Raw genomic sequence first — 14880 nt, forward strand, 5'->3', positions numbered from 1 at the left:
CTATCGCCAGCCCTGTCTTCTGTGCAGCTCAGTGCAAAGGTGAAGGGAGAGGATAGGGTTAGGGGAAAGAGACTCCAGTAGGCCTGAGATCAGGGCTGGAGCATGGAGTTGGGGATAAGCAGCAAAAGCGCACTGGGACTTACGGATGGAATGTATTTGAAACAGAGGGGAGCATTCTAGCTTTTCTCTAGTGGGGCTTTTGTGCCCAAGAGCTCCCTGCCAGGCAGAAAGCCAGCTGGAATGTTTTTGTCCCTGCATAGAGATGTGGGCTTTGGGGTGGGATGGGAGGAAGCGCCACACCTAATTTCTGCTGTTAAAGTCACAGGAGCCCTGCTGGGAAAAAGGTGGCAACCTGACTAAGAGCACAGGCCAAGATTTCCAACTTTGCAAGCAACCACAGTAGCTGTGCCTTCAGTAACAGCTTGATGTACAGCCATTAGCAAGTGATGCTTATCTCCTTGCTGCGAAAAGTTTCACTTGCTGATTTCTGCAGAGCGAGGTACTGTTAAAAGCACAGGCTCTGGTCACTATGCAAACCGAGCTGGCTGCGAGGGTAGTCCCAAACTTATTTCTATCCTGCAGTGTACTGATGAAGAACCTGCGGCCCTTGTGATGTTGCTGGGCCACAGTTCCCTTTAACCCTGTCCATTGAACGAGCTGGCTGGGGCTGACAAGAGCTTGAGTCCAACGACATCTTTAGAGTCACTGCTTCCCCATCATTGCTGCATAACTGTAGATTGAAGCAAACAAACCAGTTTACTCTCCCTGTTCCCTTCAGGCTTCCAAATTCCTGCAAGGCTTCCAGAAATCCAAGGAGACAGCAGGCTGTCCCATGCAAAAGAAGACACTGTCCCTGTATCTGTCATAGCTGCTTGCACGGTACTATTTTTGCAGGTGCAGCTTGTAGTGCAGGAACGAAAACAGATTCCCTTTCCTGCAAAATGACTAAAATGGCTCAGAGCTCTGCCTTCCTTTGTATCCGGCTACCCTAGCTGTTTGCATCCCAGTGTTTTCCTGCAGAGGGTGCTGTAGAGAGCCAAGGCAGGAGAATGAGGACCGGCTGTTAGGGGTAGGAGGAGCGCTGCCCGGAGGCTGGTTTCTGGGCTTCTGTTTTTAGCTGGGGTTTCAGTAAATTGGAGTCTGTTTTTAAAACATCTAAAAATGTGAAAGGGAAGCAGAAGTGAAAGCCAGCAAAGGGTGGCCGGCAGTTTGGAGGACTGTGGTGGAGGAGGGGAGAGGCTGGAGAAGCATCATCTCTCAGGTCCGGCTGTAGCTGCCGGGTTCCCCTGAGAGAGAACTTGTGCAAATTTAAGAGCCATAGTGAGGAGGAAACTCCTGAAATTATTTCATGAGCGACGTGACAATTGGTAAAATTGCCACTTTAAAAAAATAGGCCCTGCTCCTGTATCTCTATAGCAGTAATTCGAGATTCAGACATTCAGCTGGTGAGGCTCTTCCGGATGTGGAGATAAAACTTTCCCCAACAGATTTCTGAAGAAATTCTTGTATGTCTGGCTGCTGTTAAAGGCACAGGGGCAGGACCCCTGAAAACGTCTTACTTCCCTAAAGCAGCAGTCTTGGGCCTTTTCAGATTCAGGACGCGCTTTTTCACGCTGCTGTGCAACTTCAGACCCACTCTTCAATGTTCTGCCATTTGTACGTTTTTCTTCTCCCTTTGTTTTTCGCTATTTCTGGGCTCTTCCATAGTGTCAACATCTTCAGATGGGATTCCATCACATAGTGACACATTCAGGCTGCACAATTTGGAGTTCTTGCTCAGCAAACCTGCTTCCCCAAAGAAGCAGACTTTCTGTGGTAAGCAAAGTGGAAACCGTATGATGACATCCTCTTGACAATAAGGATGACAAAATCTGCCCATTTGTGTTTCTCTGAGTTTCTCATTTTTCCAGTCTTAAATGCAATACTCCACATTTCCACATGAGCTTGCAACTTAAAGAAGAAGAAAAAAGTTCTCACAAAAACTCACCAGCATTTTAGTGTGAATTTTGCCTAGTATATACACACACACATGTCTGTTTGTATGCAATTTTGCCTAACTCACAGAACTGAATTTTGAAGAATGACTGTGTTTTGGTTTGTGTATTGTTTTGGAAAGTACATAAAGTATGTAAATTCATCTTTAAATAAGAACTGAATAGGATTCCCCACCCCGCCCAATCTGTCTTTGAATCAGTGTCTCCTGCAAACAAATCAGAATGAATTCTCAATAAAAAGTCAGCATAGTCTAACCTCCTTACAAATAGATCAGGATGATTGCTCAAGAAATAGATTGTTTAGAAGCAACATCTCTCTGCCTCTCTCCCCTTATCATCTTCTCCAATTGTCTGTTTCTTTGTGTGTTTCTCTTCCTTTTTAAAAAAGACAGTAAGCAAAAGAGTTTTGGTGTCTGTGGTCTGACCAACTTCAGGTGAGGGTGCAGTAACTGACTTGTGGGTACCAACCCCACCAGTTGACGACTAGTGCTGAAGCATCTTTGAATGTGGGATGGCTCCGTTGGTAGAGCCTCTTAATTTCAGGGTCACTGGTTGGAGCCCCACATTGGGCAAAAGGATTCCTGCATTGCAGGGGGTTGGATTACATGACCCTTGTGGCCCCTTCCAACATTACAGTTCTAGGATTCTATGAATGCTACAGGTATTGGAGACACGAGCTGCCTTCAGACAAGTCTGAGATGACTGTAAAGAACAGAATTGCCAGATTCTAACCTAGAGAATTTACTTCTGCTTTAAACCATACTCACGTAGCAGAAGAAGTTGCTGCTTCTGGGTCTCCTACTCTAACCCTTCCCACATCTAGCTGCTGAAAGAATGAGAAAGGAGGATGGAGGGCAAACAGAGGACTGACTGGGACAGGAGATGCAGCTGGACATGCTTTCACTGCTGTTGTGTGGTTAAAAAGTAAAAGGTAGAATCTCTGGGTTGTAACCTGGTAGCCATAGTGTAAAAATACATCTCAGATACAAACAACCCTGTTCATAAACAATATGTTTTCACACACACCTGTTACTCACTTCATGCACATAGATGCACATCCATGCATAACACCCCAAGCATCTCACACGTGCACACATTACCACTGTTAGTACTGCTGTTTCAGTTTGGTTGAGTGTCAGCGGTGTACTAGGCCCTGTACAGAATTTGCAAGAAAAGTAAAAATTCAGTAAGGCAAGCCTTTGCAGTAGGACAGAGTTTTAGTTGTTGTTTGCAGCTCACAACACATTTTTCCTGCGATCCATATATTATTTTTATATTTCTTATTTATTGAATATATTGGTCGCTTTTTAACCAAGGCAAGCCAAAGCAACCTACAGTATATAAACAAACACATCCATGAAAACTGGCATAAAAAAAAAAGACAAATCTAAACGGCAGATCTATTTTTTTAAAAAAGCTAGACTAAAACATCCCACCCACCAGGGGTGCCAACTTGAATAAAATATTGTGGGGGCCCAGGTAAGCCCCGCACCGCAAAATTGATAACATGATTCAGTGTGCACACACCATTTGAATAGGAATGCCCATCAACTTTGTGGGGGCCTGGCCCTGTAAAATATTTTATTTTGGGGGGCCAATGCCCCCACAACCCCCAGGAGTTGGCTCCTATGCCACCCACTCAAAGCTACAGAAAATTAAAAGCCAAAGGCCTGGGGGAAAATGTAATGTAATGTAATGTAATGTAATGTAATGTAATGTAATGTAATGTAATGTAATGTAATGTAATGTAATGATGGTGCCAGGCGAGCTTCACCAGGGAGAGCATTCCACAAACAGGGAGCCACCACTGACAGGGCCCGTTCTCCTGTTGCTGCCCTTTGGGCCTCCCATGAATGGCCTCAGAGGACAATTTCAGGGTCTGGGTTGGTTCATATGGGGAGAGGCAGTCCTTGAGGTATTGGGGTCTTGAGCCACATAGGACTTTATAGGTCAAACAAGCACTTTGAATTGGGCCCGGAAACTAATTGGCAGCCAGTGCAGTTGGGCCGGGATTGGTGTTATGCGCTCAGACTGTATTTCCCCAGTGAGAAAGACCTCTGCAGAACTACCTCCTTGTACATGCCACACAAGTGTCATTTCTCTTGTCTTTTCGGCACCTAATTTTTCAGCGCCTTCCTTTTTTCATAAGCCTTTTGAGCAAAGATTTTTAGATGGTAGATATACTTGATTTGAATTTCTATTAATTGTTTATGTTTTTTATTGTTAATTATTTTGAAATGATTTCATGGGAAGTAATTCATAAGTTGAATATGTAATTGTAAATAAATAACAGAGAAACTGACATAATTCTTACCCACTGTCAAAATATTTTAGGACTGCCACATTTTCATCTTGCTGGGCTCCTGCGTCTTTAGCATTTCTTAAAGGTAAAGGTAAAGGTACCCCTGCCCGTACGGGCCAGTCTTGATAGACTCTAGGGTTGTGCGCCCATCTCACTTAAGAGGCCGGGAGCCAGCGCTGTCCGCAGACACTTCCGGGTCACGTGGCCAGCGTGACGAGGCTGCTCCGGCGAACCGGCACCAGAGCAGCACACGGAAACGCTGTTTACCTTCCCGCTATAAAGCGGTACCTATTTATCTACTTGCACTTAAGGGTGCTTTCAAACTGCTAGGTGGGCAGGAGCAGGGACCGAATGACGGGAGCTCACCCCGCCGCGGGGATTCGAACCGCCGACCTTACGATCAGCAAGTCCTAGGCACTGAGGTTTTACCCACAGCGCCACCCGCGTCCGAGCATTTCTTAGTCCTTTGTAATATTTGATCCCAGAACTCCCTGACAGGCAGAAATTCAATAAAGAAGGGTTCTCCTATCCACATCAGAAAACGTGTTGCCATTTAAATTTTCTGTTTGTCACAGAAGTCTTGCTAGGAGTTTGGGGGGGGGGTGTGCACATACCAATTTCTGATAGGGTTTGATCAACAAAATCTAATCCTTTGGGGTTTAAGAATGGTACTTTAATTCCTTGCATTTGTAAATTGAATGAACGAGCCCATTGATGGGAAGGTGCATTTAATCTGAAAATATGGCTTTTCCATTTTTGGTACTGAATTAACAACATTCAAAGAAGGTGAGTTTGGATGTCATGTTTGTGTATCTTGTGGGTGGGGTGGGACGTAACCCTTTAGCTTATTATTCTTTCTCAAAACCAACTTGCTTGCCTCTTACTCATACATACCTACTGCCTCTCCATTATCTTTGATCAGAGGTTATAGAAACTGCTGATTTTTATCATTCTCACTATCGGTCGCCTTACTGTAGGTTGCTTGCAGCAATGAGTTCTACTTATATTGATCATTCTGTGTACAGTGCTACTACCTGTTCCTCCTGCAGTTACTCCCCTGCCTCTAACAGCAGTTTGACACTCAGAAATGGAGTAGGTGAACTTTTGCCCATCATTTCATCAACACAGCAGGGAAAAATAAGCTTCAGCTGTTTTATTTCTGCTTGTCATTGTCATTTTAAAAGGAGGCTAGCTAATTGTGAATATTCCTCAGTACTGTTTTGTACCTTCTTTAACTTCTGATGTTGCTTCACATCTACATCACCCCCTTCTATATCTTGATTGCCATGAGTCCCATGGAGATATCATGGAGGGGAATGGTTGGATTCTGAGGACGAATGGGTGGAGTTCGGGGAGTTGGAAATGGATGAACCTGGGGAGCTTGCTAGCAGAATGGGGAATGTGACATTGGGACTCTGATATGCGCCTGAGCCTGAGGAGTAGGCCAGAAGTCTAAGGAGTGGAGAGCTGGATCCAGGGCAGGGTTGGCAGAGGACTGTTTCACCTCATGACATCAGACACTCCTAGTCAGATCAAGCCAGTGTGAACCAGCCCATTTGCTTGCAGTGAGGACCAGGACAGTTTGATTCAACCCCTACAAGCCTGGACCTCACATCAAGACTGGTGACCCATAACTGCATGGCAACAACTAGGACAACTTCATTGCAACCATGGTCAAGTCCTTCCAGCACCCTTAGAAGAAGGAGTCACCCACACGTTGGCTTCAGAATCAGAGGCGTGGGAGAGAATCAGTGGGTGATTACACCAGTGCGTTTAGACTGTAGGCCCAGGACTGGAATTGAAATGACAAGGTGTATATGGTGCAGGACCAGTTGGGGATAAATGACGAGATCCTTGGTGAGTTGGGGCAAACATCTACCTGGCATCTGATCATCCCTCATTCAGCTGTGCCTGAAAATAGGCGGTAGACCTGAAGGTTGCCTGGAGTTCCAGTACCATGCTCCGGCACATATTTCCCATTGCAGTGTGTGAACATCATCAGTTTCAGGGGAGGAACCTATGCAGATCGGAATAGCATGTCCCCAGTTGATGGAGGATGAGAAGACAGGAAGGTGAAAGAAGTGTGCGTGCCTCTGTTGTGGGAAGGTGAGGCACTGTGCCATGGTGTGTTCAGCCAAGGTGGTTGTCAAGACTCTGGTACTAGAAAACTCAAAATCCTAACTCTTTTAGAGGTCTGGGAGCTGGGACCAAAGAAGGAGTGTGGACCTTCCCAGAAGGCCCCTGAAGCTCCACCACCACTCAAATCAGCCATCACCCTGCCTACTGTCTTTCACACCCCTTTGGGGAAAGGGGTGCCTACTTGAGTTATGATAGACTCAGGACCCTCTAGCAATTTCCTGGATTGGGACATTGCCAATCAGCAGGGCATTGATTCATGGGAGCTCAGTGAGTCACTCTTCATGGATGCCATTGACAGTAGAACAATGGTGCCTGGCACAATCATGTGGGCGACTGCACCTGCTACTCCTGAGGTTGCTGGACCCCCAAGAAGAGCTGACATTTTACCTGGCAACCCCACCATGCTTTCCCATTATGCTGGGGGGGGTGTGCCCTGGTGCACTCACCACAACTTGTGCATCTCATGGAAGCAGCGGCCCTGGCATTTTCACTTCTATCAGCAGTACTACAAGAAAACAGAGGATGTGTTGGCCGCAGCCACTGCGCTTTCTTCCCCTGAAAACACCTTGCCCCCTTTCACAGCAAACAAGGACAAACTCCCAGTCAAGTATCTCATCTTTCAGGATGTGTCCTGCAAGAAAGTGGCAAGCTACCACCACACTGTCCCTACACTGTGTCTATGGTACCAGAGCATCCCCATCGCCACCGAGATGGACCCAGGAAAAGCATAGTGTGGTTTGACCCAGCAGCCACCTTGAACCAAGAAGGGTTTTCAGCATCTCATGGGGTTCACAAATTACTCCTGGAAGTTCATTGTCTCCTTCTCTTGCCTCACTGTGCCATTGACCAACTGCCTCAAAGGTGGAAAATCCTTTCAGTGGACCGAGAAGGCTCAAGAGGGTTTTCATGGTTGAAGACAATGCCTCTGATCTGCCTATTGGGGTAGTGTTGTTGTAGGCCAACCAAGGAGAAGGAGTTGGTTCTGTGCGCATACGATTCTCGGAAACTGACCCCTCCCAAGCAGACCTGCTCCAAATGGAAGAAATGAGGAAAATGCACTGGAATATGTGGGATAACACTCACTTGATGAAACGTCATCTGATCTCCCCACAACCAAATCATGATGAGTACTTATTAAATAGCCAACATGGTCTAATCTTTCTGCAAACAAAGCAGCCTAGATGCTCATTAAAAAGGTTGCCTGGAAGCGACCAATAACATTCTTATCATACCTACTAATAGTGAACTCATGAGTGCCATTCCCTAGGAAGCCAAAACAGCAATAAGGGAGGTATTGGCCAGCTTGGAGGCATCTTGTGCTTTGCAAAAGTAGTTTTCTGGGGGTAGAGACTCCAGAACAGCACACTTGGTAGCTACAGAATTTTGAATGTCCACTGGAGTGGGGATGAAATCAAGTATCCGGGAAAATGGCATGACTGGCTGGAACCCTGAACCTAGAGCATACTGCTCTGCAACATTTTATTGCATGTCCCACTTTTTACCCAGAATGCTTTGCTTATTTCTCTCAGCATGGGGCTAATTGAAGGGTGCTAGAAGGCAGAGCAGGAAGGAGAGTTTGGGGAATCTTGGTGTGTATTTGACCCCATCCACACTGTACATTTAAAGCAGTATTATATCACTTTAAACAATCATGGCTTCCCCCAAAGAACCCTGGGAACCATAGTGCTAAGAATTGTTAGGAGACCTCTATTGTACTTACAGAACTACAGTCTCCAGATTTCTCTGGGAACAGGGATTGATTGTTGAACCACTCTGGGAATGGTATCTCTGTAAGAGGAATAGGAGTCTGTTTGTTAGTCCCCTCACAGTGCTACAATTTCCAGAGTGGTTTAACAGTCTACTCCTCCTCACAGGGAATTCTGGGAACTGTCATTCCATGAGGGAAATGGGGGTTTCCTAACAACTCTCAGTACCCTTAACAAACTACTTAGGGGTAGCCGTGACTGCTTAAAGAGCTTAAACCATATGGTGTGAATGTGGCAGATGCCTGAGGCTGGTGCGACTCAGCGGCCAACATCTGGAGGGCCACAGAGCCCCCAGCCCTACACACATGAGTGCGCAGGGCCAGCCCACTCATGAGGCAGAGTGAAGCAACCGCCTCGGGTGGCAGAATACTGTGGGACGGTGCTCCCACAAGGTTGCATAGCAACTGCAGTGGCAGCTTCTGGTGAGATTATATAGTAGTTTATTATTTATACCCCGTCCATCTGGCTGGGTTTCCCCAGCCACTCTGGGCATCTTGCAACAAAACACTAAAATACAATAACCTATTAAACATTAAAAGCTTCCCTAAACAGGGCTGCCTTCAGATGTCTTCTAAAAGTTTGGTAGTTATTTTTCTCTTTGACATCTGGTGGGAGGGCGTTCCACAGGACGGGTGCCACTACCAAGAAGGCCCTTTGCCTGGTTCCCTGTAACTTGGCTTCTTGCAGCAAGGGATCCGCCAGAAGGCCCTCGGTGCCGGATCTCAGATTTCATGTTTTCCAACGCATGCATGGCAAAAATTCTCCTTTCTGGTGGAGTTAGGCGATCAAACTAACCCAGGTGAGAGAGAGCTCATCTCAGAGTAGTTTGCCCATTGGCACGAACTCTCTGTGCCACACTGCCTGGCTGCAAGAGGAATCCTTGCCCTCCTCTACCATCCCCACAGCTGCTCCCCCCAGATTTCTGATCAGGTGCAGAATACGGTGCTGCACGTTGCCTAGAGGATGTGTTTTATGAGGTGACTAATATATCTAATAAATAAATAAGCGTGGTAAAATTCTCCTCAGCCTTTGACAGGATGATGCAGGGCACCAATACAGATGACCAAACTGCATCTTGGGAAACGTATAACTGTTTGTATATCGTCTTGTCAGGAGAATTTTTGCCACGCGGAAGGTAGCAAAATGGTTGCCTGTAATGGACTTAATGTGCAGCTACCGCTGTTACACATGCACTTCGGCTACAATTTGGTGGATGTTACTCATTTAATGAGAGGACCCAACTCAGGGGGCGGCCCCACTTTTTCTTGGACTCTCCACCCGTCAACTGCCCCCCACATCGCATGCTGAGGTCTAGCCTAGCTCAACAGGGCTTCCTTATTAGAGTGTGACTCATTAAGCATATGCAAATCAGACAGGAACAGCCGGTGATAAGGCTCCAGTCTTGGGAGTGGGAAACGGAAAAGACATCTTAAGAGGAAGGCAACTCTCTACGCCCCCCCACCCTGTCCTGCACTGCAGGGCTGGTCCAGGTAGGAGCTGGAGGGCCAGGAGAGGGCAAAAGAGACCCTGGAAGCAAGGAGGGCGTTCCTTTTTAAAAATTGTTTTGGGTGAGGCAGCTTTTAGGCCAGACTGGAGCAAGAAAAGCAGTGTAAAACCTGCTCACTAAAGCTTTCCATTGTGAATGGTGGGGGTGGAGGGAGAGTTGACTTCGATCAGTTTCACTTATCATAGTATGTAGGCCCAGCCGTGCCCGAAATGGTCACAGTTGTGTTCCTCAGCTGGGGCTGGTTGTTATTAAGAAAGAGATTTTCCCCACTTCAAGCTAAGCTACGTGCAGTTCTAGCACGGGACCAAAAGTGCCCAGAGCGGGGAAGTCCACCCTCTGACTCTCCCCATTTGCATCCAAATCACACCTTCCCCTCCCAGGTACCTCGCAGTGTTGTGTGTGCCTTGTTTGGCTGCATCCTCTACTGGCAGCACGTTCACTAAGGGCAGGATTAGGTAATTTGATTTGTGGGGATCTTGCGGGCCAGGAACTGAAATGGATGACTTTGTGGTTTTAACAATCTGGAAGTTTTGTTTTGTTTTGTTATTTCTATTCCCTGCTTCTCAACTTTGTGAAGCTGGGCGAGTGGTTGCCTAGGCCCTCCATTTGCAAGGTTTCACTTTCTGATCTGAGCTGCTGGGGTCTCCCCAAACATATTGGGCCTTTCCAAAGAGTGTTCTATAGAATAGATTTTTGTAGTGCTAAAGTCACACAAACTAGGGTCTAGAATCTGTAGTGCAATATCTTACTCCTTTGTAGTGTAGCTTGGGAGGTGGTGGGAAGGAGAGGATGTAGCGTATGTTGGAAAGCAAAAGTATGCCTCTTTTTATTTATTTTGTGCACATGATCCATGTTAGAAAAAAAGCAACCTTTAGCTCTCATCTTTGCACCTTCTGCCATGCCATGCTATTTGGACCCAGTTATGTATAAATAGGGGTATGGGAAAGCGGGGAAGGAGTCAAGTTTGTTGGTGATGCCAAATTATTTAGGAGAATCAAAAAAATTCAACAGAACTAAATGAAAAACATGATGGCAGTAAGATTGCAAAATGAGATAACAACAACAATGATGATGATGATGATGATGATGATGATGATGATGATAATAATAATAAAATACCCTGCCCATCTGGCTGGGTTTCCCCAACCACTCTGAGCAGCTTCCAGCAATAGATAAAAACATAATAAAATGTCAAGCATTAAAAACTTCCCGAAACAGGGCTGCCTTCAGATGTCTTCTAGAAGTTGTGTAGCTCCTTATCTCCTTGACATCTGATGGGAGGGCGTTCCACAGGGCGGGTGCCACTGCCGAGAAGGCCCTCTGCCTGGTTCCCTGTAGCTTCACTTCTTGTGGGAGGGAACTGTCAGAAGACCCTCGGAGCTGGACCTCAGTGTCTAGGCTGAATGATGGGGGGTAAGTCGCCTTTAGGGTCCTGGTCTTCTCATGGATATTCCAGGTTCCTCCTCTGAATTTTCCGCTTCCATTAAAAAGAGAAAGAAACTATTGTTTTTACTAGGATAACTAGGAAAAACATTCAAGCAGTGTTTTGTCCTCTTGCTCAACAAAAAGTAAACTGCTTTTCAGTGTTGGCCACTGAAATGTCTTTCCATTATATTGGTCAAGATATAGTAAGACAGAGATGGGAATCTGCCAGAAGTTATTAGACTCCATTTTCCATCAGCCTTAGCCAGCAGGACCAATGGTCAGCAGGGCCAGAGGCTCCAGAGGGTGGCACCACTGCCATTGTGCACCCACTGCATGCCACCTCCAGTTGCCGACAGGGCACACACTGCTGCTGGGTGACCTCTTCCTCCTCCTGTTCCTCTGCCACTGTGACTGTGTCCTCCCCACTGTTGCGTCTCCTCTTTCACCGCCTGGAGGCAGCCTGGGGAAGCTCTGGTTTGCTTGGCTGGCAGGTGGTCTGCTGTGCAGGCTGTGGAGAGGTGGGGATAGATGAGGGACTGTGGTGGTGGGGCATGGTCACGGTGGCGGAGGAGCAGGTGCCAAGCACTGGGCAGTAGATGCCCAGCGCTGATGAAGATCAGGAGGGGGCAGAGGAGGGGGGGATAGCTCCAGGGCTTTTGCCTCAAGCAGCAAAACGACCTGGGCTGACCTTAATGGTCAGGGATGATGGGTGATGGAGTCCAATAACGCAGGAGAGCCACAGATTGCCCATCCCTGATCCAGCTAGGCATATATTTTCAAATTCTATGTACTGTAAATGTTACTGTATTGATATTTAAATACTTTAGATTAGTATTTAGGTTCTGGGTGTTCTGCTCTGATTCCCCCACCCCTGCCGCTTGGTGTACCGTCACAATCTGATGTAGCCCTCACCCCCATTTTCCTTCCACCCTCTTTTCTTTCTCTCATAGAAGTAAGAATGTCTAAGCCCCTGGAGCTGGAGAAGGCGCGGCTGGAGCTGCAAGAGGAGCACACAGGTAGCAGTGCCTGGAGGGATGGGATGGGGATTTATTCGTTCATTATAATTTTTATGAACTAGCAAAATATCTGTCATTATGAGCTTTGACAAGTGGGTGAGGGATGGGAGACTGCTGTGATGTGCACAGTGATCTCTAGAGTGATCTCACCTCAGTACAGACTTCTGTGCTCCCCCGTCACCCAACAACGGTGCCCCAAAGCCATTTTCCTTTGTCCCATAACCCCACAGTTGCAGGGAGACCATGCCTCAGCTTTCATTTGCATTGCTCTGTCCTGAGTTCCATTCTTTGGTCCTAATGGAATGTGACAAACCGACAGGCTTAGGAACTAGCCTTCATATAATATATGAAACACGTGTTTTGTGATATGTACACTTCTTGTTTATTTTGTAAACTGCCCTGAGGTGATCATCTCCTCCTCCTCCTTACTGTTATTGTAAAATAAATGCTCCTAATGTTCTGCATTTTAAAAAGTTTTTCAGACCCAGTAAATTGGACTAAGCAATAAAAATGCAACTAAGATAACATACGATTTGCACTAGCAAGTTTTTGAATGAGTCTTAGTGAAGCAAATTTAGGGGAGAGGGGCAAAGTTAGGCATGATGAAAAATGGTCATGTGGGGTGTCTGGGGACTGAGAAGAGAAGCAGTGAGAAGTCCTGAAAGCGATTGTTTTAGGGGAGCAGAAGGAATGAAGCAGAGAATAAATGTTAGAAGGTAGGCTGGGTGGAAAGAAGCAGCCAATATTTGGTGCATGGCCATGCCACTTAACGGTTTAGTGGGCCATCTTACCCCTTGGTAGAAAGAAGGGAAAGCACCAAATATCAGACAAAAAGCAGGGAGACCTCAGAGGTTTGCCTACCTCTATAAACATGCTACATGTACATTTACTGTAATGTAGAAATGAATGCAAATATTGCATACAAAACCACCTAGCCTTTATATTATAACAACAACTCATTTCAAAAATGTAATTAAATCCCTTTCTTTAAAACCATAATTGCATTGTCCAAAACGCCAGAATTTTAGTATGGTTTGCATATATATCTTGATTTTAGAGTGATCCTACACTTGGGCATGTGTGTTCATGCATGTACAGTACCATAAGAAACCTCATAGCCATGACTGAAATCCTGCAAGCGACAGAGAAAGGCACAGGACCTGTGGGGAGAGGAGGAGAAGAAACAGGCACGGCAGGCTTGATGTGGCCTATGGGACTCCTATTTGGGAATGTAGGCCTTGGGAGGAGGGTTCAAGGAATGGGGATTATTGAGGCGATGGCTTTGTATAGAAGCTTTATGACAATTATCTCCTTTGCTTTCAGATACAGAAAGAAATGGACCTGACACAAACCACCAGGTGAGAAAAGTTGGCCAGAAGCTGGAGGTTTAAAGTAGTGGCACAAATGTTGTTGTGGCAGACAAGGGGCATGCTCTTAGTCTGTCGATGCTGACTTCCTTTTTCTCTCTTTGTCCCTTGCAGACCCAGCAGAGCAAACCTTCCCCGTTCTCCCCGTCCCCAACCAGCACCGGCACCAAGGTAAGTGGCATCCTCTAGCCAACCCACTTGTAGCTTCCACTAGCACCACTGCAGAGAACATTGTTTCTCTGCCAGTTCTCAACCTACTCAAAAGGGAAGACAGTTTCCCATACATGCTTGTAATAACAGTGGTCTCCACCAGTAGGGACCATCTTCCAACAGTTTGCAGGGCTGCTTTTTTGTGCTGCTTTGTGCTCCCCGATATGGGGAACAAGGTTAAGTTCAAATCCCCGCGACGGGGTGAGCTCCCGCTGCTCGGTTCCAGCTCCTGCCAACCTAGCAGTTCAAAAGCACGTCAAAGTGCAAGTAGATAAATAGATACTGCTCTGGCAGGAAGCTAAACGACATTTCCGTGCGCTGCTCTTGTTCGCCAGAAGCAGCTTAGTCATGCTGGCCACATGACCCGGAAGCTGTACGCCAGCTCCTTCGACCAATAAAGTGAGATGAGCGCTGCAACCCCAGAGTCGTCCGCAACTGGACCTAATGGTCAGGGGTCCCTTTACCTTTTAGGTACCATCTATGGGGACACGGGTGGCGCTGTGGGTAAAACCTCAGTGCCTAGGACTTGCTGATCGCAAGGTCGGCGGTTCGAATCCCCGCGGCGGGGTGAGCTCCCGTCGTTCAGTCCCAGCTCCTGCCCACCTAGCAGTTCAAAAGCACCCCTAAGTGCAAGTAGATAAATAGGTACCGCTTTATAGCGGGAAGGTAAACGGCATTTCCGTGTGCGGCGCTGGTGCTGGCTTGCCAGATGCCGCTTAGTCACGCTGGCCACGTGACCTGGAAGTGTCTCCGGACAGCGCCGGCTCCCGGCCTCTTGAGCGAGATGAGCGCGCAACCCTAGAGTCGGACACGACTGGCCCGTACGGGCAGGGGTACCTTTACCTTACCTTTTTATGGGGAATAAAATTGTCACCTCTCATCTGCAACCACCATAGCCAAGTCTAGGAGAATGGAGGTCAGAGAGGGAAGAAATCAGGTTGCAGGTTATAATATTAATGAGGAAATAGGAATCCAATTTTGCAGTGCCTCTGACTGGGGAACCTCTGAACTTTGGCACCCAAGCCACACTACCCCTCCACAAGGAGGAGAGATTTGCTTGTTTTGTGAATGGATGTGTGTGTATGAATAAATGTGTGTGTGTGTGTGTGTGTGTTAATAGGTAAAAATAAAGGTAAAATATGTTAATGGTTAAT

At 46.8% G+C, this 14880-nt stretch overlaps 1 protein-coding gene across 11 annotated transcripts in view; it reads left to right on the top strand.

Annotated features, from left to right (window-relative positions):
• The window catches only part of POU2F2 (POU class 2 homeobox 2), a 105515-nt gene that overhangs the window by 68427 nt on the left and 22208 nt on the right, over window positions 1–14880 (top strand). For 10 of the 11 annotated variants that reach the window (XM_081868980.1, XM_081868982.1, XM_081868977.1 and 7 more), the window contains 3 exons: window positions 12084–12149; window positions 13473–13507; window positions 13631–13687. In XM_081868980.1, coding sequence (XP_081725106.1) covers window positions 12084–12149; window positions 13473–13507; window positions 13631–13687 — 158 coding nt within the window. Of the gene's footprint in view, window positions 1–7898; window positions 8025–12083; window positions 12150–13472; window positions 13508–13630; window positions 13688–14880 lie in introns of those variants that run through there. The other variant, XM_081868975.1, reaches the window with a different exon arrangement.

The sequence above is a fragment of the Podarcis erhardii genome, assembly GCF_964252035.2.
Source record: "Podarcis erhardii genome assembly, chromosome: 7".
Classification (NCBI taxonomy): Eukaryota; Metazoa; Chordata; class Lepidosauria; order Squamata; family Lacertidae; genus Podarcis; species Podarcis erhardii.